The sequence below is a fragment of the Motacilla alba genome, chromosome 5 (assembly GCF_015832195.1).
Source record: "Motacilla alba alba isolate MOTALB_02 chromosome 5, Motacilla_alba_V1.0_pri, whole genome shotgun sequence".
Taxonomy (NCBI): Eukaryota; Metazoa; Chordata; class Aves; order Passeriformes; family Motacillidae; genus Motacilla; species Motacilla alba.
Window position 1 is genome coordinate 26,411,961 of NC_052020.1, and position 22,727 is coordinate 26,434,687.

Below are 22,727 nucleotides of genomic sequence, written 5' to 3' on the forward strand. Positions count from 1 at the left end.
ACCCCATGTAACGCCACAGCCTTTCCCTACCAGGAACCACTGACTTCTGTCTTCTTTAGGTATCTGGATGCCTCTTTTCAGAGGACTTCTGTGAATGCAGTGTTTCTGAAACTATCATTCTTTAGACAATTTAGGCTGAATGAAGTTACTGATAAAGACAACACAGCCACACAAAAGAATATGCAGGAAGTACCTGCAACAATAAATGTAGCCACAGGGGAACACCAGTCAGTGTCAACAGATATCTTGGCATTTTGGAACCGTACTGTCCAATTACACGAGTCTAACAATTACATCTAAATAATCACATTTTTTAAAATTTCCACAAAATAGTTCCCCTGATAACATTTTAAGCTGTCAGAGTGAAAGGGGAAGAGGCAAAGTTGAGTTTATTAAATTGCTCATTGTATTTATTTGTTCAGCTTACCAAGTCCTCGTCAAATCAACTCAATTAAATGCTTGTGACTTGAATGGGTAAAAGTAAACTCAAAAGGGAAATAACATTTGTGTTACAATAGAAACACAGGGGTTCATTGTTTTATGTACTCAGAGCTTACAAAAAATTCTTTTTAAACCTCAAGTCTCATTCTTATCTTACAGAATGGATCCAAGCATTAGTTCCTGTGGCAACCTTCTCTACATGCTACTATTATGTCTCAATATTGTGTTAAAGAAACTGCTCACAAAAAACACTACAACTTTTGCCTCTTTGTTACTCCACCATAAAATCTCTGAGTTTGTGGGTTTGTCAACAGGTACTGTGCCATGGTTATTTCCCTGAATGTAAATTAAACTAAAAATTCCAGAATTCCTGTCCATGATAAAGAAAAAAGACAAAAGAAATCCCAGGTAACAATTAATGACAATTACTACAAATCACAACAAATTTAATATGAACTCACCTATCCACTATGAAGTCACAAGACATCTCTCAAAGCTCAGTATATATATACAACTACATATATTACCAAATTAACACATTTGTTGAATCATCAATTTTAGATTTTTACCTTCATCCCTGTTTTCTTGTTTCCTTCTTTTCTTTTGTGTATGTTCAGCCTACAGAAAAAGGAGTGTTGTTGTATCAGCACCTCTATAAAAGTACACGATAATGAGATTAATGAAATTATGAGAAATCCTACACTAGAAATATGGTGAGAGGCACAGTAAATGCCTGGCTGTGAACTAGAATTTCGTCTGAAACACCTTTAACAACATTGCATTTTGCATTTAAATTTGTAGTAAAGATAAATAATTGGACATATTTGCTTCCTCAGTAAGAATTACAAAAGCAAAATTTGGGGGTTCCCAGTCCAAAGGTAATTCTTATCACATTATGATCTCAGCATAGAGAGTTAACAGAGTAAATACACAAGGTGTCAAAAAGGAAACACTAATGCAAACCACACCATGTAAATTTGTATTGAAAATTTTAACTTAATGGAATATTTCATTTCAAAGGTAGCTGCAGATTCTCTTTACTGAACCAATTTCTTTAAATGGCATTAATTCAGCAAAATTCTTTAAACATTGGTAAGTATGTACTATTTTTTTAACCTTTTAGAGTGAGTCTTACACTGCTTACCTTGCTGTGCTGGGTCTTAGTATAGTGATAAAAGAACATATTGAATTCCTTCAAACATTCATCTTTCAGTTCATAAACTCCATGACCAGAGACACCCGGTTTCCTTACAGAGAGATATTTCACGATATCCAGATTAATAATATACATTCAGAACATCTTTGAAGGCAAACACAATTGGTTTTCTAAAGAAGCAGGAACTGTAATGGCTACTCACTAACTTATTAAAAGCAGAGAGTGAGCACAGTTATGACTCTTAAATTTTCAATACAGGATTTACAGAAGTAAACAATTCAGCAGCAAAATATTTCTAGTCTATACCATCTAAAGCACATCGTATAGCCTCTGAAAATGCTTTTTAACTGTATGGCTTAGAATTTCAGACATTTAATGTTATTGCATAAAATTCAATCCTTTATTTAACCTAAGAATAAAAAAAGTAATACTTGCTGCTTTCCAGACAGAGAGACTTTTTGAACTGTTAATGTAATTCACAAAGTAAGATTCCTAGGTAGACCTACAGTTTCTCTTAATTGAACATGAACAAGCAAGTCATATGAAATTTAAAATAAGGTATACTAAAATAAAACATTTTTCTCACAAAAATAGCAGACATTTGAACTGGTTTTGTTCAACTACAATCTATTGTTCTATATTTGCATACACACAAATATATATTTGTATATAAAATTAATTCCCAGAAAAAAGGCTAAGTTCCAGAAAGTTAGCAACTAAGTAACATAACAATTACTAGATAGTGACTGTCAAAGGTATAATGACTTCTTAATTTTCCATCTTAGAAAAAAAATGAACTTTCAAAGACTTTCCCACTAGGACTTGAGATTACTGAACTCCCAAGGCTCCTCAAACTGAATTTGAGGAAAGAGGGGGGCAAAGGGAAAGAAACAGCCGCAGTGTAGGATATTCCACACACTGCTCTTTCCTAAACATATTTGCAAATATATTTATTTCAAGATATCAAAATACTAGCTGAACAGAGACTGTTGTTCATACTGTTTAACCCAAACATACCTAAGAAATTTTATTCCACATTCAAGCTATTTATAAAATAACATTAGGAGCTTACTTGAATGTAGCCACTTTATCAATTACATTCTCCAAGCCAGTTTCGTTGTTCTCCTGGTAAAAAAAATTAGTTTGGGAGAAACACATAATGATTCAAATACCTTCAGTAATATGATATGCACAACAAAAATAAACAAATTTAGATAATTCCCCAATTCACTAATTATTACCTTTTGCCCACTGTTAATCAGAAAGCAGATATTCATAACTGGCAAATTCCAAGGAAGAATCAAAGATACATAATACTTTCACTTAATAACACAGAACTTCATTAATAACAGAGCTGATCTCTAGAAACAGGTCAATGCTTACCCAACCTTAACGAAGAGGAAAAAAAGAGGTTTAGATATTTTAAACAGTGAATGTGGATACTATGATAATATTTAAGGCCATTTCATTTACAACAAAAATTTTGGGGTTTTTGCATTAATTGCTGGCCCTGAACAGTTGCACAGACTATAAAATCTAATCCACATTCCTTGCCTTTGCTTCAATCTTCAACAACTGTAATGGAATGGCAAGGAAATCTCTGTTTTCAAATAGACATGAACAACACTTGACTTCAAATGAATCTGACAGGTTTAAGTCATCAAAATTACAGACTTAAATTTATCAGTGGTACACAGGTCAGAATGGAATAGAGCTGCATCATCCTACACGGCCAAACCAGAAAATTTCACAACTTTTCTTTTTGAACTTAGGAGAACTACAGCTTAATATTCTAAAAAAAAAAAATCACCTCTTAATCCAAAAGCATAAATCCCATACAAGTTTTTTCAGATCAGCCCCTACTTGAATCTATGACATTTATCTTTACATCAGTAAGGTGTGTAAGCCCCTTTGTCATGCCATTTTGTAATTCTCAAACCAACATTTAAGCTTTATATTAGAAATGCCTCCATATAAAGATATGAAAGCTAAAGAAGAAAAACACAAAACAAGAAAGAGTAAATAAAGGAAAAAAGTAAATAAATCAGGACTCACATTTTCAGGCAAGGACTTGGTAATTGCACTGTGAGCCATTGGTTCAATACATAACAGATGGATGATTTCTCTCATTATTACATCTTCTTTTGTCACATTACTGATTCCAGGCACATATCTTTCCCCTGTCAGAATGAACCAAAAGGAGAAGAATGGTAAATATGACAGTTACAAAGCGAATTTGAATTTTGCATCATGATAATGGTATTACTGGGATGTTTCATAGAATAAGCTTGCATTTGTCAGAAGCCTGTCCCAAGTGTCTGAGTAAAAATGATTCTTAGCCTAGCTTCCTAACAAAATGGGTCAAGATGGACTCTCTTCATATTCTACCTCAATGTCAATTATGAAGTTATCTAACAGCTTTTTTCACTGTCCAACTCCTATTGTTTCCAGCTGACAAATACTTGCGTTACTGAATCATCTGTTTAAAAGAGGCACTCTTCAGTATCCTCTCTATAGTGTCTATGTTTAAGACAATCATCAGGCCTGCTCTGTCAAAGCAATAATCCATTACTACAACAACAGAGAGAAATTAAACTTACCCACAACATAGATGAGAATCTGTAGCATCTCTTCTATTAAAACATTATATTGCTTAATCAAATCCTGCAAGAATGAGAGAAATCAGGTTAAAAAAAAACAAAAACAAAAGTGCAGAAAAAATCCATCCATCAAATGACACTAAACTCAGCCTTCATATCTACTACGTTGCTGAAACATTGTACTCTAGGAAGAAATTTCCATTCCAACAGGCTGGAAAAAGTGCCTGCTCTGGTAGAAGAGATATTATACAGCAACTGAAATGCAAGATTCACATGCAAGAAAAGAAATAGCTAAAAAAGTACCCCAACTGAAGGGTTATATCAAAGTTCAAGCTACAAGAATTAGCATAACAACCCAAGAAACTTCCAACCAATATAAAAGCATATAACATGGCTTAAGAGATCTAGAAATGCTATAGCCAAGTCATCTACATGGATTTTGGTAGATGCCCTATAAAATAAAGGTCCCAAAGGGAGCTAAACTTGCTTGCTAATTTTGAGGAAGCCTCTACAAATTCCAAATACAAAGTATTTACCTAACCACAAGCTTCTGTGTTTACTGACTTCTAGTGTGGCCTTAAAAATGCAGTCATCAACAGTAGCTAATTTTCCTTGATGATGTTTCATATACTCAAAGCTGACAAATTAAACAGCAGAAAAATGTGCTACTTACCTGATCTTTGGTGGGTTTGATCTTTTTGAAAGCATCAGCAAGCTCATATCTCTGCAGTATCAGCAGGAGAAACTGGTTTGGATCCATAAGAGATGCACCTATCTATCAAAAAAGCCAAATTAATATGAACACCCTTTGCTATTTCAAAATAATGCAAATTAAACTCAATTTTTAAAAAATGACAACTATGCAGTGATTCAGAACATTATACCTGGAGCATGATGATGTCTTTATCATACATCTCTTCTCTGCATTTTACATCTTGATAATAGAATACCTAAGAAACAGGAAAACAAAATAGAGATATAAAGCAAGGTACTACCAAATGCGCAGCAGTTAATTTCCAAGGCTTTTCAAAATGTACTACACTTTTACTGAGGAAAGTCAACATTTCTTTCAAAATAAATATGTACTTTAATGGAAGTGAAAAACATTTTTTCACCTTTCCAGAAAAAGTCTATGCCATACTTCACACCCCTTTCCAAGAGGGCACAATTCAGTAGCAGCCATTGGAGTTAAGTCAAAACATCCTCCTTCTCCTATCCCAGTTCTCAGAAAGACAATCCTGCAGGGGTTCACTAAGATTTACTTTGATTTCATCAAATGGTTCTACACAAGCTTAGCAGAGAATTTCTGCCATCAAAGGAAACAAATCCCCCCTCTCAAAAAAAAAGAGAAAAATTCCCAAAACCAAAAAGCACCAAAAAACCAACAAAAACAACAACAAAACCAAAAACAAAAAACCAAACAACAAAACCAAAACCACCTCAAAGTGAAGCCAAAGGAGGCAAATGCAAGGGTAGACTCTTCCCTTTACCTTTATTCTTGTAATAGAAGTCACAAGTATTAGAAAATGTTTATATCTTTAGCTATAGGGTTCTCAAAAGTTTAGTGCGAGACTAAAATAGTTTAACTTCTGTATATAATAATTGTCATACACCATAAGGAACTCTTAACTTTTTATGTTGTAATTAAAAGTACTAACAAGTACTTTTGCAGTGACTATGAGATTTGAAAGCAGCTTACAAGTAGTCATCAGCAACATTAATACTATTTCACAGAGCAGGAAAAAGAGTCAAAACAGAGTTGAAAACACTCATCTAAGACAGGGAGGTAAGCCACTGCTGAAGATAGAAATAAAACCATGTAACCTAAATTTCCACCTAGAAACTTTTCTATTTACTGTAGGAGTGACCCCATGATGTCCCTTCTGCACTGGATGAACCCCTGGCAGCATTACTGAGCAACCCTTGCAAACACTAATAGGATCAGCTCAGCACTGACCACTGCAAGGAGTACCTGGCTTATCAGGGAGAGCCCATTCCTTCTCCACATCTCTGCAGCAACCTGTGCAACCAGGACAAGACATCGCAAAGGATATTCTACTAGCAGCTCCACTTGAAATTCTTCCTAGAATTTAAAAAAGGAAAAACAAACAAAAAAAACACCTCAGAATAAATCTGCCAGTGGTTTTAAAAGTGTAAGTCCTAAAGAACAGAAATATATTGACAGCTGAAAAATAACTTGTATGCGTGTCATAAAGGTTAGAGCATACAGTTTGAGGCTTTTTTCTTTCCAGAGTATAAATCACAAAAGCATTTGGGGAAAAAAAACAAGTATCTTACAGGAGAAACAAACTCGTGCAATCTTGAGATGGCTCCAGTCTTGCTTAATCGTACATGAAGACCTACAAAACCAAGGAAGAAAAATCAGAAAATACATCAAAATTAGTGAAGGTTCTCCAACACCTTCTAAATGTTAGCTAAATCATTTACAATTACAGAATTACAGAAAAAAAAATCCAAGCTTGTTTAGGAAAGATGTCATATTTTCCTTTTTTAAGAGAAGATCTATTACATTATCACAACAGTTCTTACTAGTCTTACAATCCATTATTTTATGAATAAATTTACACTAAATGAATGAAGGAACACCATCTAAATTGAGATGCTAGATAACAAATAATAAAATTTTTATTTCACATTGAAATCGTACACCAGTAGTAAATGAATTTCAAGACTACAAGGCTTAACAGATGGTATCTTGGTATCAAATGATGTGACAAAGAACCTACAGCTTAGTAATAACATATGATTTCATTTGTATTCTACAGAAAGCAGTGATTGTATTCTGACTGGAAGCCTGTCCTGGCATTGTGCAAAATGTGTTTCAGGAGGAGCATTTTAACAGTCCTAAGATATATATGGCTGGAAACTAAATTCAAGATACAGTAATAATGGACATTCATTTAAATGAAGGAGAGAGAACCAGAAACACTTCAGAGAAAACTAAGGATCTCATTAAAAAGGAATTTTTTTCCTTCTTGACTGACTTCTCTCTCTTCCATTTAAAAAGACATCCTCCAACCTCCATGGTAATGTTTTAAGAAAAACTTTCCCTTAGTGGGAGATATGAGGAGCACATCTTCCTGATCATGAGAATGTCAAAGCTGGAGAGCAACTCATCTGTGAAGTACTTACTCCAAATGTTTTCTGGAGTAAAGAAATGGAGATGGATGACAAGCATGATTTAAACAGCAATCAAAACACACTTACCAGCAAGAGTCCTAGACAGTGGCAAATGTATGCTGACAGGATCTGCAGACACTCTGTAAGGCCTGCTCTCCAGGGTATGGCCACATAAGTGAAATACTGTCTTCTCCCGAGAGCGGCCATTTGTGCTGCACCTCATCACAGCTTTATGACATTCTCTGTAGGACCTGAGCAGCAGCTCTTCCTAGAATTAAAAATACTTGCAGAATAAAAAAATCCTACAGTCTTTCCTTTCTCTCTGTGTCACATCCAAACTCATTCTTTCAGACCACTTTTTTTGTGGAGAACTATATTGAACAATTGAGAGCTTTTGTAAAAGATGCTGTTTCAAAAGCTGTCAGGAAGATTCAAAAAAGGCATGCACGCAAGAATCCCAGAAAATTTATATACTTACATCACAGGCACACCACTCCTGGAACATCAAAAGAATGTTCTTGAGCTGCATCTGTATGGCAATAGCAGCTTCCCAGTCAGGGTCCACTTCAATGTGCTGACCAATCTGTCTTTTTATCTCCTCCATTCCCTGAAATAGGAATCCCACTAAATACTCTGTCTAAATCAATGATCACAGGCTTAACACAACAGAAAATTCCACAGTCAAAAGGTAAAACACATGTAACTAAATCTGATGAGTATTACTTGTATAAGCATGTCTTCTTCACCCACCCAAAACAGGAACTGAAGAATTTAACACTGTAACTACATGTTTACATCCATTATAATATTAAGGGAAAAAATAGGAGCTGTAATCTCTTTACAAGAGAATATTAGAAAGAAACTATTTAAATGTATTGTACCTGCATGCAAGTTAGAATCCTTAGGAAAGAAACAAATCCTTCTAGAAAACGCTCCCTCAGACGGTCTGTCCATACTGTAGGTTTGCTGACCAAGATATACCTGTCCCCCCCAAAAAAATATTATCATACTTTACTCAGACTTCTCTTATGCTTGTATTTCAAGAGTTGTTGAAATGCAATTGTTTTCAATTGTTTTAATACCCTCAATTACATAATCAAATTTCATCACCCTCCCCATCTTAAAGTACTCAGAAAATTCCCCCAAGTACTAGAACTACTAATACCTTGATGTGACTCCATCACTAGAAATTAACAGATTTTTAAAAAAATTCTAAGGTATATGGGGTGTAATAAATGGAGTAACAAACACTACTCAGTTTATTAGAGCAATTTGGTACCATTAAAAGTAGAAAAACCTATGCAGATAAGGATTATACAGCTTTCCCTGAACAGCAAATGGGAGACAAATTTTCCATACTGTCTTACAGCAGATAAATTTTATTTATTAGTGTAAATATTATATGCAATTAGATAATTGAAAATCAAAAACTGTTTTTATAGAATGTAATTTTGGTATTTTAAAATTTTAATGTTTTCTTTATCATATAATGTATGTTTTTTGAGGGGTTTGGCTTTGATTTTAAAAGAGTTTTAACATCAGACTCTAAACTGAAACACCTCATCGTACTACCAATATTTTCGAGCTGCTCTAGCTTCTCAGCCTTACACTTACCTGAGGTCATATATTACTGAATATACCCGGCTCATTTTGTCCTGACTGTAGCCTTGGAAGTTGAACTTGTCGTTTTTGTCTAGGTACTCTGGAAGCACTTCCAGGAGTGTCTCTGTAATGGTGGTGATTACATTTTGCTCTTCAATAAGATGTCGGGCCTGCAAGAACAAAGTGAAATTTTTTTCTTCCTGTTTTTGTAAATATTATCATCAAAATATTTTTCCTTTGAATCCAATCTTTCTGATTAAAAATTCTTTTAAGCATTTGCAAAGAGCCCAAGATAAAAAAACTCCCACAGTACTTATTGCATAGGAACACAGCTGCTACCAGCTACAAAGTTTGTTCAACAACAATTATGTACGTTTGTTCAATTCTGACAGCATCTATATAATGGATATGCTGGTTTTTATTCTTGAAAGATCATGTAGAAAAGAATTTTTACATTAGTACTCCAGCCAAGAAACATATAACCTTTAAAATTTATAGATATACTTCCTCCCCATATTTCACCCCTACAAGAAAACATTTAACCATTTTTTACCCCCTTGCCCTGTTGTGAAAGTCACATAGACAGGTAAATATGAGCAGTAAATAAATACACAAAGTTAATGCAGAGTACAATGTGCCAGGAACTTATACTTATTTGCATTCCCTCTATGTTCCGTAATGAATTTTCGCATCAACTCAAGCTCCTGCTTTCATATTGGCTTTCACAAATCTCAAAATCATTCATGCTCAACTCAGCAATGCATAAAGAGTCCCTGTCAAATACAACAATCTGCAAAGGTGGCACTACTACCAATTCTCACACTTATTTTACACCTCCAGCAGAGCCAGGCTGTACATACCAGAGTAGGTACAGTGAACATCTGAACTGAGAGTGCTGTCACAGAGAGAACTCTGTCATGATCATCACTGATGTATTCCTTTTGCAATGCCTTGTAATACTAGAAAAAGAGAGTATTGGGGACATTGAACAAATGTTAACAAAAATGTTTACTTTTTTATTCACAAGAATTACATCTCAGCGTATGTCTCCCACCTAATAGAAGCAGCTCCAAAAAAAACCAGCACAATATCCTCAATGCACCAAAGCAAGTCAATATAGCCCCCACTGCCTTAATACTGAAGATAAGCAGAAATTTAACTGATTTGTCAGATTGGAACCAGAATTATTTTATCCTACAACCAATCTTCCCCTGAAAAAATGTTAAAATTTCTGAAAAAAAAATCTGAAGAAAAAATAAATACATTAAATTCTTAAAAAACAAGTCTTCCTCTTGCAGTGAACTGCATGGATAGTTGTTCAACAACTGTCTTAAAAGACATGTGCAATGGGTAATGCAAGTCTTTGTTTGCTTTGTTTCAATCCAAAGAAAATCAAAAAGTATCAATCATCTTTATTAGAATTAAAAAGTGTCACCCTAAAACAAAACACACTTTGTCTTATGTTTTGTATATTTCTTGATTATTGTATCAAATTTTCAAAAAGAATAGGCAATTTCAGTTGCAGTTCATCTGGCATTTCAAAAGATACACAGAATAGTAACAATATGGCATTCAAACAAGCATATCCCGACATGAGTCTAAGGAACAAACCAGTGACACGGGAATTAATTACCTGCACTCCAATAAAGGCTGAGCCAGTTATTGAAGTTCTGCTTGTTTAAAATTCATTATTTATATTGAAACAATTTTCAGTTTGGGGGGAAATTTCACAAAGCTAGTACAAATTCATAGCATAAAAACTAAACCACTTACCTTCACAAATTCAACAGCAAAGAGTTTTTTGTATTCCATTTCCATGAAAAAGCTACTGAAGATAAGTTCATGAAGAACCTTCCTCGCCCCTGCAAAGAGCCAATACAACGCATGTCACTTTGTTGTACAAAGATACAGCTTTTTGTGGGGAAAAAAGGAACCAATTACTAAACTGTAATTAAAAATCATTAAAAGTCTTGAAATAGTTATGAAGCATAAGAACAAAGTTATTAATTATTTTTGGGTTTCCACGTTTATTGGTATGTTTTTAAAACACCAAGTAATCAAGTCACTCAGTGTCAGGCTGCATTTCGTAAAAAGATTTTTCAAGGTATAAAAAGCAGGACAAGTGGAGGTGGCAAATATATATCCCAAATATAAATTAGCTCAGCTGTAAAAATTAAGGCTGTATGAAAACCGTAATAAAAACCCATGAAGAACTGTAATTCTACACGCATAGCACTTACATTTATCTATATGTTACACACGTGAAAAATTAATTTGACAAATCTTTAGTTTATAGCAACATGGATAAACAAACCTTTATGAAGCCTTGCATCCCATAGCATCAACTTGCTTATAAAGCACGGCTTTTCAGATCCAGCTTCTTCCTTGAGACATATTTGACAAAAGATCTGGCGAAAGTCACCTGTAGGGATGAAACCACTCATTTGTCCAAGAATGCTTCAATAATTAAATTATATGACACAAGAAAATTAGAATTACATCATTCTATCACTTAGAAGAAAAAAAGAAGGCACTTAAGAACTACTTTTAACATTTTTTCCTCAAAGAATATACTTCCACATACCCTTTACCTCACTAATTTCTTCCTATTATTCTTGCCTATCTACTTTAATAAATCCCGTGATGCAGAAGAGTATTTTAAAATGAAAACAATTTAGACAGCTTTGCAAACCAGATCCATAAGAAGCCTTCACTATGCCAGCACAGAAATGCTCAGGGCTAGGCAAGTTTCTGCTGGTCACTGCCTCAGGCCTTGAAAGTCAGTCTTTTGTAGAATTTCAGAATTTTTTTGTATTTTCTTGCACCTATCAGTAGACGCAGTACTTGAAACAGTTTTGGCAATCAACATATCACAGTCAACCTCGGGTTTTTAACATTCCAAAATGAGGCCTTATGTTACTAATTTGAAAAGTGAAGAGTCATGAATCAAATTCCTGACAACCTGGAAATAAACATTATTAAATGTTTCTTGATCCATGTTATACCACTTGAAACAAAACCAAGAAAAGAACAGGAACCACCAGACCATGCAAAGGTTCCAGCTGAGTACAGAACATCAGGCTATATAAAGCCTCTGTGTCTATAATCCAGAAGGACAGGAATGTTTGACTTCAATCTTTGTACTTAAAGACTCTCCTGAAACATAGAAGTATCCGTTAACTTACCTGGATAAAAATCTAACTTTCACTTGAAACTTTGAAATAATCCACACTCAAAAAAAATTGTACTGACTGAAAGAACTGTCTGAAGAACTCAGAACAGCAAGAAAATACCATTGGCAAAACAAGTACAAACTTGAAAAGAACAGAACACTAAAATTTGTAAAACACTGTAAAGAATTACAAAAAAAAAAAAAAAAAAAAGACAGTTCTGATCTATGTATTTCAAGCAAGCATTCAGAAAAACTTAGAAGAAATTTGCTTTATTAAAGCTTACAAAGGGGATAACGCAGACCACCAGATTTACCTACCAAGAAGGAGGATAAAAAGTGAGTAGAGCTTAATCTATGCATATTTGTACTGTGTAGAGAAATTTTATAATGGCTTTAGTGTGGCAAGACACAGGTATGAAAAAAATAGTAACAAATCAAAACTACATTGATTCAGAAATCTTTAAAACCATAAGGATCAAACACCAGCACAATGTTTGAAAGCTTCAAATAGACTTTCCAGTACTGGAAAAAAAAATTAATTAAGATTTTTATATGCTTGTTTTATTGACACTTTCTAATGAATCGCAGCTATCAAATCTGAAGCAGAAATTGATGTAAGCAGAGGATGTGTGTTTCCACTGACAGAGAAACTCTGTGGCTTTCCACCAGCACTGAGGAGGAAAGCTTTTAAGTAAAGGAGTCACATACAGTGTGTGTGATGCTGAAAGCCAGAATAATAAAACTTTGAGATAGTGCTCCATCAGGGAAGCACACACATTTATTTCAACAAGAAGGAACAGAAGAGTACTGCTATTCATAACCTTGCTAACAGACATCATCACCCATGCTACTGCACTATTCATTTTCTAATTAGAAAGAACATCAAAGTATTTTAATTAAGGGAATATCATATATAACACTGCTTAATTCATTCAAATACTGGCATGGCCTTATTGTAACAAAACCCAGTAATGCTTACTTGAATAGCTCATGAGCTTGTTCAGCCAAGAACCAAGGCGCAAGGCAAACTTCTGGTGTGCCATAACATCAGCATGCAGAACCTCCACATGAAGAGGCCGTTGAGAAACATTTTCAGAATGCCTCTAGGAGTCAGGTAAATATTAATAGATATAAAATAAAATAACATTTATTTCATTACTTATTTTCACTACCCATCATCTCTCCCAAACAAAACAAACAAAATAGTTTGATGATTTATTTCTCAAGATATCTGTCTCAAATGAGTTGGTGTAAATTCAATTCCAAAAAGCTCACAGGCAAATTATAAAACCATGGAAGTACTAAGCTAAAGACTGTACAACAGACAAACAAGTGCTCAGTGTTATTACTAATTGGGTTGGTAAGGGGTAGTTTTTTGTGAGTATTACTTTAGGAAGTTACCTTAATTTCTTCTTTTGCTTCCTGACAAGAGGCATAATGCCCTGCCTTAACAGCTCTACGACCCTGTTTAAGAAAATATTGAGCATGAGACCAATATAAAGCAAACCCAAAGCATCACAAGTCTGATCCTTGTTATGTTTTTAATTCATAATAGAAAAAACAGGGCCCAACATCACTCACAGTGCTATTAAACACCAAGAAGCAAATAAAAATTAACATAACTGTCTGTAGGAAAAACGCTACCCAAATTAACAACACAAGGACCAAGTGAAGTCTGGGTATCTTATTATTAAATAAGGAAAATTCATGTACACATTAAAACAGATGAAAGATTTCTGCCTAATACTTTGAACACAAACCATATCAACTTTCCTCCTGGCACAAAGTACATGAAATAGAAGAGTATAACCAGAGATATATGCTTCCTAAACAAGTTCTCCACACCTGAGGAACAAGTGTTGACTAAGAGTTGCTCAACCATGTGCCTTTCTTTCCTCAAGCTCCAGCAACCAGAAACAGATTCTATGACCAAGTGACTGTAGTAGTAGCAACTCTTAATGATTAGAAGGTGACTCTCTGATATCCCAAATGCACTAACCTCTTTATCTATGGCAGTCGTATGCAACTGGGCTTCACCCAGTTCACAGCCAAGTGCCCTTTGCAGGCTGTAGATGACATGATCGTAAGAATGGTGTTCATCATTGAAAAGGACACAGTAGTAGCTGTCTACCTTCTCTCTGCTGGGAAAAAGGTAAAACACCATACAAATAAAAGTAAAATTGTAAATACTGTCCTATTGAATACAGCTTAATTGATAGCTTGACAAGAATACCAAATACAATTAAAAAAGTTATTCAAGTAAATCAAGCATATTCTTCATGCTCATGACACCCCCCCCTCCACCATCTATGCCAGAAAAAGCTATAGAAATTATGGATCAAGTACAAAAGAAGTTATTTCATATTCGCTTATGATTTCCTTTCTCTAATGTTTTATGAACCCATTTGTTTTTTAATGTGGTACACAGCCTTTTTCCATTTTCACAGAATCATGGAATGGTTTGAGTTGGAGGGAACTTTGAAATTCATCTAGTCCAGCCCCCCTGCAATGAGCAGGGACATCTTCAACTAGATCACGTTGCTCAGAGCATCATCCAACATGACTTTGAATGTTTCCAGGGATGGTGCATCCACCAACCCTCTGGGCAACCAGATCCAGTGTCTCACCGCCCTCATTGCAAAAAAAATTCCTTCTTGTATGTATTCTAAATCTACCATCCTTGAGTTTCAAACCATTAGTCCTTGTCCTGTTGCAACAGACCTTGCTAAAAGGTTTGTCCACATCTTTCTCTCAAGCACTGTGGAAAGCATCCTTGAAAATCTGCCAGCTCAGTTCTGCTCCCCTGCACCTTAGCCCCATCAGTGTCTCCCAAGACAGCCAATGGCACCTGGTGGGTGTCTCCACTCCTGCCACTTCCTCCTCTGTGCACTAAGACCTGCCATTTCACTGTAGATCAGGCTGGCTCAGGAGCACTTCCCTTCAGTGACTGATGGAGGACAGTCACACATACTTTTCCCATGAAGTATCAAAAGCTCTTGTCCACATAACTCTAGGTCAATGATGCCACAGTGCTGTTTACAGGTATTTCAGCACTAATGTCTGCATAAGTATGAGACTATCCCAGGCAACATTATAATCCAAGTTGCTAATGAATTGAAAAGAAAATTGGAAATACTCCCTACCTAATGGTGAGTTCCACAGGCAGTTCCTTCTCTTCCTCCCAGATAAGCATATCTACAATGTATTTTATCACAGAGGGAAACACTCTCCTAGAATGCTCCATAATTTCTTCATTCAACTGACATTCAGAATTCTGTAAAACATGAAATAATATTAATATGGAAAACAACCTAAAAAATAAAAGGGGCTTGGTAGAGTACCTTCTTAATATAACAGGAAAATATACTATAATACATATACTGTAAATTATATATACATACTTGTACTATAATCAGGAAATAATCTTTTTCACAATTTTCAAGCAAATTAACCTCACCTAATTTCTTCTTTTCAAAGTTATTTCATCCCAAGGGCTCTCAGCAGTATTCCAACAGTTTCATATACCTTTGTTTATGCATCCATGTTTTATCCAGGCCTAGACTCGGAAAGGCCTCATCAAATGTGTTAGCTTCTTTTTAAAAGAAGCTTTTTTTGAAATTTTTAATTTTTTTTTAATTTTGTAAGCTTTTTTTAAAATTTGCATTCAAAAAATCTGTTTAACAGCTTTCTGCATTCCCACAGATATTAAAAGTTTGCAGCACAGACCAAGCAAAAAGCTCCAACTGGTAAACAAATTACTCCTTATTGCAGCTTCAACCATTTTTTATCTCTGAAATCCATTAACTTTCTTCAAAAAGAAGGACGAAGAAGTGAAGGAAAACTTTGTCTCATTTTTCTGTAAGGCCAGTGCTTTTTATTCCTTTTCCATTCGACTTTTTGACCAGAACATAAATAACAGTATGTTTTCTACTAAACCATCAGGGATTTGGGGTCTGCTTGCAATGACAAATACTGAGGTTTTTCATCCTGATTATCTCAGAATGAAGGAGTCTGAAAAAACCCCAAATTTTACCTGAAGCAACTGATTTTCCTACATTCTCTTTAGGAATTCCTTGTAAGATTTTTTTGTTAATATGCTCCTTTACGGGGTACAATAACCATGAAACATCCCAGCATAAAAGGTTAGTTTCAAGGCACAGAAAAAAATTTTTGTCATAGTGACAGACCACACACCAGAAGCAACTGAGAAATGCAATTGTTCAGTAATGCACTAACATAGAAAACAGAAAATATTAAAATCAAACTTCTAAACATTTGCTAACTGCTGGGAAACCAATTATTTGTGAATAAGAATTAATATACTTAGCAAAGAAAAGAACAAGAGACTGCAATTTCAATTCCAAATGAAAGAGTCAAGCGTGCAAGACAGGCAGATGAAACTGTCTCCAAACAAAAAGCAAAAAAACCAAAGGATGTATAATATACATGTTTGATCCCAAACACCTTGACCAAGGAAAGCCTGATTCAACTTGACTGAACCTGTTCCATGAGTTATACAATACATCTACATTCAAATACAGGAATAAGCACTTTTTAAAATAAGAAGGTAACATTTTAAAAAAAATTTATTTCCCTTTAAGAAATATTCTTACTTCTTTTGGAGAACTTGATGCTCCAGGCTCATGTTTAGTACACAGTGGTCCAGCCTTCCATGCCTCTGTATCCCCACAGTCACAAAATCCACCTCCAGTGGAGCTATGCATCTGGAAAAAACATGTATTTCAGTCATGAAATGTGCCCATAAAAAGCGAGAGGAAAATAGCAATGTGAATTATTTAAATCAAACACAAATATAAACATCTACTTCAACACAGAAGAGTCATTGCATAACCATGGACTTACCACAAGTTTTTTTAGATAAAAGGAAACTTACCAGAGGAGAAGGGAGGCAAAAGATAAACTTTTTGAGCAGAAAACAAAGAAGGAAATAGAGTTGCTGCTACAGAAAGGTATGCAAGTCCTAAATAAATTTAACTTGAAAGTAAGTGAAAACGCCTATGACTGATGAGTGTTTCATAAATGTCTAAATATTTCTGGGTTCATCCACAAAACAATAGCAAAGCTTTTTAATGCCTTCTTTTAAATTACTTCACCAAGCTAGAAGATAATACAAAAAAACAATGTGCATATTAAAGAGACATTTAGTAGTACTTCTACTTCTAACCAAAGAAAAGATGACACAATCAGCATCTAAATACATTTTTATAACTTTAACTTGGCATTGTACTTTCAGAAGAGTACAAATTCTGAGCCTCCATTTTGGCAAAAAAGTTCAGACAAAACTCAGGCAAAACCAATTATCCTTAGCTTCCTCCAAATCGCCAGTCTTGTAATAATTCTAAAAAACTCTGACCCAATAAAAAGACATTTAAAAATCTGTTATTTACCTGAAACATTTAAAAATAACCTGATCTAATTAGATGTGCTTTGAGCAGGAGGCTGGACTGGGTGACCTCCTTAGGTCCCTTCCAACATAAATTATTCTATGAATCTATAAAGAGCACATTCTGTATTCTTCAGACGAAAACGCTACAAATCTGCTCCCATCTAATTACCTACTTCCATAGCTGATATTCTGCCTGAAGAATTTACTGAAAAACACGGAAATGACAACAGCTTCTCAGCCCAGCTGTGGCTCCAAAGTACTCTGTAATCATTACTGTCTGCTTTCCCGGGTTTTCACCTCACTCATATCCCAACAAAATTGACTGGGACTTAGGACACAACTGCCATTTTCAGTCACAGCTCTTTGCTCTGACCTACACTTCCATGAAATTGCCAACAAGAACAATGCATTAATAAACACTCCTTTCTCTTTTGTTTCTTCAATTAGCAAGTTGCTGTCCTTAGAAGAGGCTTTACACAGCTCGAGAGATTAAATAATTCATAAATCCCAGAATTTATTTTTTCAATAATAACGTAGCTAATGGTTTATATGCAGTTTATTATAGCCTTAAAAGAACTTCTCTAAAGCTACAAGTACCATTTCTTAAAATAAGATTTTCCTACCTTGTACCGGTGGTTCTTGTGAATGCTGTTCTGGAAGCAGTCAATACAGAGCACACAAGTTGGATCAACTGCACAGTCTCTGCAACAAAAATGGTAAGTGGAAAACTTTCTAAAACAAACACCTGAAATTTTCACGCACAAAAGAATATGTTGCTCAAAAAAAAAAAAAAAAAAAAACAAATTGAGATTAACAACATATTCAAATTATAAAAACATTAATTTTCATCATCTTTCTGTGACATGGAATAACCAGTCTTGTTAAATTTGAACCATGTACTCAAATCTCTTACATCAAATTCTGTCAGAAACATGCTCAATTTCTACTTTCAAAACTTAGCGAAACTTTTTCTGGTTTTGCTAAGAATAGGCAGCTAGGAAAACCAGTGAGGACTCTGAATTAACCTTTATTATTGTTTCCAACATCAGTAAGTAGTCAGTTTGCTCATTAAACTTTTGCTACACGTCTACTAGATTATGTTTCTAACTTTTAAAACAGAAGTTAAAATCTGAAAAGAATTCCTTACTAAATAAGCTATGAAGGCATACTTTGAAATGTAACTTGTAAAGTTTCACTCATGCATTTAAATAACCTGAAAATAAGGAATTACACTCATGGGCAATATAATTCCATTTTATCCTATGTTTCACATACATACTTTTATACATTGCCTTTTTCCTCAAAACATGGACACTCTTCTCTAAATGCAGTTTTATTCTATGCAAAATGTGGATTACAGGTGCTAAATGACAACATATCAAATTTTTTACTCTAGACCGTTGTTCAACATTTAGCTCAAGCCTCTTTTACAACTAAAATATCATGGTAATTCTGATTACAGAAATAGCTTCCTTCCAAACCTTCAGATTATAATAATTACATTACAGTAATTTAACACTTCAGTAACATTCATTTATTACCATAAATCTACTGAAAGATGAATCAAAGTAAAAAGAAGACAGAAGTGCCTGCTAGATCTGAAATTCAAGACATTCAGATTTTGGAACTGCAGAGTATCTTTTATTTTTAGTATTTAGCATGAAGCCTAAAGCAAACAGATACCTAGCTTCAGTTGCAGAAGTACAATACTTGTACTACTTGTATAAATACTACCACATTTTTGCAAGACTGAAACTCAAAAAAATAAGAAAGAGACCAACTCAGACATCTGGCTTTGTCTTTTCGCCTGCTACCATACATGAACTCTGAAGAGGCAGGAAGAGAATTATTCTTGTTCCAGCAGCACTAAACTGCTTTGTCCTGCTTTTTCCTTCGTACAGCTGCCCCACTTACTAAACACTTTCTAGTACACACAGCAGGACTTCTTCAAAGACCATTCTCCCTTCATACACAATACTAGCTGATTCCTAGAAAAGGCTGAAGAGTATGTGAGTGATTAAAACTTTACAGTGAAATTCATAAACAAAGTATATAGAGAGCTTTTATTTTGACACTTCCTAAATTCAAAGGGATGGATTTTTTACTGATAGTGCTTTTCATCCTTAATAATATTCTCTTAGTATTTCTAATTAAATTTCCTAAGCTTTTAAAATAAACTGAAAATTAGAATAAACTATGGCAATATGATATTAATGCTCATCAATTGCCAGAACTGTTGCAATCTTTAGATTCACCACAAAAACTGCTAGCTTTTAAATATTAATATATTTTATTCATGATACTCATTAATGCATTTGTATTAATAGGAATTAATAAAATTAATTCTATCAAATCAATAAGCTGCCACCTTTAATATACTGCAGGATGAGGAAAAAAAGGTGAAAAATTACCATTGGTCACACAGCTGTTGTCAAAGCAAAGGACTGATGATGCTCAGCAATGCTGGATTCTGTTTCGGACTCTGAAAGGGTGAGTACTGTATCCCTCAATTCAGGTACAGACTCCATATTCATACCCTATCATCCAACACTTTTAACCAATAGCTTTCAGTACTTTCAGTAACCTTTGCATTTCCTTCCCCCCCATTTCTCTGCCAAGCCTTCTTTCCATATGCAATTTTTCTCACTCTAAAGTGGTTTGAAATGGGAAACAAATGCCAGCATCAGTTAAGCAAAGAAGTACCATGACACAAGCAATGACTAGTTAGCAGCACAACTGATTTTATTAAAGCATTTTACTGCATTATCTCAGATGGGAACATTGATGACAACACACTGCCATCCTCACCTGCAAGAGTACGTTGTCTCCCCTCCTTTGAACACCTTTCCACACAGCTGGGAGGTTCCACTCTGCTGTAGTTTCTCCAGGAATATATCTGGGTCCTCCCCAAACAAATAACATTCCAGGGGGTATAATATTGCTGCCTGGACCATTTCTTCTTGTTTCTCCACCAAGGGGTCCATTTCAGCTGAGTAAATATTTGGCACATGTTTTGCCAAGCATTGTAAAAATGTAGCTTGGAAGTCGAATCTTTCATCACACCACTGCAACAAAAAGTACACCCATGGATACACAAACGAATAGGTAAATATAAAGAAAATAGGATTACACACTTCTACTGTGAATTCAGAATTCTTTCCTACATCAGAAGTCAGTTCTTTGAGCAATAAAATCCAAGAAACCACGGATTTCCAATGATTTCTCTGCTATTTTCCACCACCTCTGTTCCTCTGAAGTCCTCTACTAAAACACTCTAAGGCAAGAGCTGGCAAGTGCAATGTTACTGTGGAGAAACCCATGAAATAATTAATTTTCAACTACATTCTTCCCCAAAGGCCAACCAATACACGAAGTTTGATGTCTGTTCAGCTGCTGATAAATGGTAAGAATTGCCACAGCTGGGAAAAGTTTGGGATTCTTTCCTTTGCCTGCTGATAGTCACAAAACATGTACCACCTTAATGGTCTTCCGAAAGCCTTGTTGAACTGATCATCAGAGGTCAATAGCTGCTGAGGAAGAAAGAAGCCCAAATGATCATACAAGCTTATTGTCCTTGGGAAACCAGGCTAAAATGCAATTTCTTTTTTGTAAGACAATTAATGAAAGTACTTGTGTTTTGACTTGAGGTTCTTAGTCCATAACTTTACTTCCAACTCCTTTACTTCTCCAAACACTTCTCTCCAATGGTCCTGTTTCTGTCTTTCAAGTCGGTATATTCTTTTTTTCATATTATTCCCATGATTTAGAAATAACTTTTGGTTTTCCCTATTGCAAATCAGACAAGGCTCTAAAAGACAACATCCTTTCAAACATAACCTTGGTTAAAATCCACATATCATAGAATATCCTAAGTTGGAACAAACTCACAAGGATCTTTAAGTCCAAAACAGGATAGCCCCAAGAACCACACCATGTGCCTTAGAGCATTGTCCAAATGCTTCTTGAACTCTGGCAAGACTGGAGCCAAACCACTTCTCCAGGAAGCATGTTCCAGTGCCCAATCACATTTTGGGAGAAAAACCTTTTCCTAATAACCAACCCAAATCTCTCCTGATGCAATCCCACGGTGTTCCCTCGGGTCTTGTCTCTGTCACCACAGAGACAAGATCAGTGCCTCTCCCTCCTCCTCCCCTCACAAGGACGTTGCAGACTGCAGTGAGGTCTCCCCTCAGTCTCCTCCAGGCTGAACAGACCAAGTGACCCCAGCTGCTCTTCACAGAGCCTCCCCTTCTGGGCCCTTTGCCATCCTTGCTGCCCTCCAATAGGTTTGCATCCTTCTTATATTGTGGGGCCCAAAATTGCACAAAAGATTCAAGATGAGTGCAAGAAAAACAAAATACATATGTAACTTCATAAACCACTCTAAAGGATATTTTCTCCAGGCCAGCAAGTAGGGAACGAGCAAAGCAACTGCCAAAAGGTTCAGACTGAAAAAAGGCTCAAAGAAGTAGACTATTTAACTTTTTATGTGAAAAGCAAAATATCCTCAATCCTTTATTTATTTATTTGGCCATTAATCTTCCTCAGCATTACCCTTAGGCAGCCCATCACCTCATTTATCATGTGAAAATGCATGGCAGAAGCTGATGGAAAAGATAAGCCATGGATAATGCATCAAGCAGAACAGCAGATTTGCCCACAACTGTATTAGAATATTCTTATTTTGTAAGGGCAGCAGCTTGATCAGTCTAATCAGATTCCTTGAATCACAAAGCATTCAAATATATCCATTATTATCTGAAAATGAAGACCCATCCATGAACTGAAAGGAAACAGTTATTTTAATTCCAATGCTAACAAATAAATGTGGTTTTGTTGCAGAATTTCACCTGAGAAGTAAGCACCCCTGAAATTATTGTATTGGTCATAAAAGCTGTAGCATACACACATATGTAATATATATGCAATCTGTATACATTTGAACATGCATTCAAATATATAGGTATGTATTTATTTTCACATATTCAGATCTGAGGAACAAAAAGAAAAAGAAACAAATTAAATGAGTGCCTTTTTACTTTAATTAACTTATTCAAATTTTTCAACTACCTAGCAACATTTTTACTAAATAAAAGTGATGCTTACCCAGGGCATAAAGACACTAAATTGCTAAAAAGAACTAGAAATTAAATCCAAATTTATCAGATACTTGCATATCAACACTGAAAAAACAAAAATATCACACAC

At 35.1% G+C, this 22,727-nt stretch overlaps 1 protein-coding gene across 2 annotated transcripts in view; it reads right to left on the reverse strand.

The window, feature by feature from the left end:
* Positions 1–22,727, reverse strand: part of UBR1 (ubiquitin protein ligase E3 component n-recognin 1) — a 61,089-nt gene that overhangs the window by 28,894 nt on the left and 9,468 nt on the right. The window contains exons 2-24 of one of the 2 annotated variants that reach the window (XM_038137176.1): positions 20,328–20,584; positions 18,143–18,221; positions 16,726–16,836; positions 15,256–15,386; positions 14,112–14,253; positions 13,514–13,576; positions 13,092–13,215; positions 11,255–11,362; positions 10,714–10,802; positions 9,801–9,899; positions 8,953–9,110; positions 8,220–8,319; positions 7,817–7,945; positions 7,426–7,606; positions 6,496–6,557; positions 6,170–6,280; positions 5,082–5,147; positions 4,871–4,972; positions 4,198–4,261; positions 3,653–3,777; positions 2,670–2,722; positions 1,586–1,688; positions 1,011–1,059 (exon numbers count right to left, since the gene is read on the reverse strand). In XM_038137176.1, coding sequence (XP_037993104.1) covers positions 1,011–1,059; positions 1,586–1,688; positions 2,670–2,722; positions 3,653–3,777; positions 4,198–4,261; positions 4,871–4,972; positions 5,082–5,147; positions 6,170–6,280; positions 6,496–6,557; positions 7,426–7,606; positions 7,817–7,945; positions 8,220–8,319; positions 8,953–9,110; positions 9,801–9,899; positions 10,714–10,802; positions 11,255–11,362; positions 13,092–13,215; positions 13,514–13,576; positions 14,112–14,253; positions 15,256–15,386; positions 16,726–16,836; positions 18,143–18,221; positions 20,328–20,584 — 2,506 coding nt within the window. The remainder of the gene's footprint in view (positions 1–1,010; positions 1,060–1,585; positions 1,689–2,669; positions 2,723–3,652; positions 3,778–4,197; positions 4,262–4,870; positions 4,973–5,081; positions 5,148–6,169; positions 6,281–6,495; positions 6,558–7,425; positions 7,607–7,816; positions 7,946–8,219; positions 8,320–8,952; positions 9,111–9,800; positions 9,900–10,713; positions 10,803–11,254; positions 11,363–13,091; positions 13,216–13,513; positions 13,577–14,111; positions 14,254–15,255; positions 15,387–16,725; positions 16,837–18,142; positions 18,222–20,327; positions 20,585–22,727) is intronic. The other variant, XM_038137177.1, reaches the window with a different exon arrangement.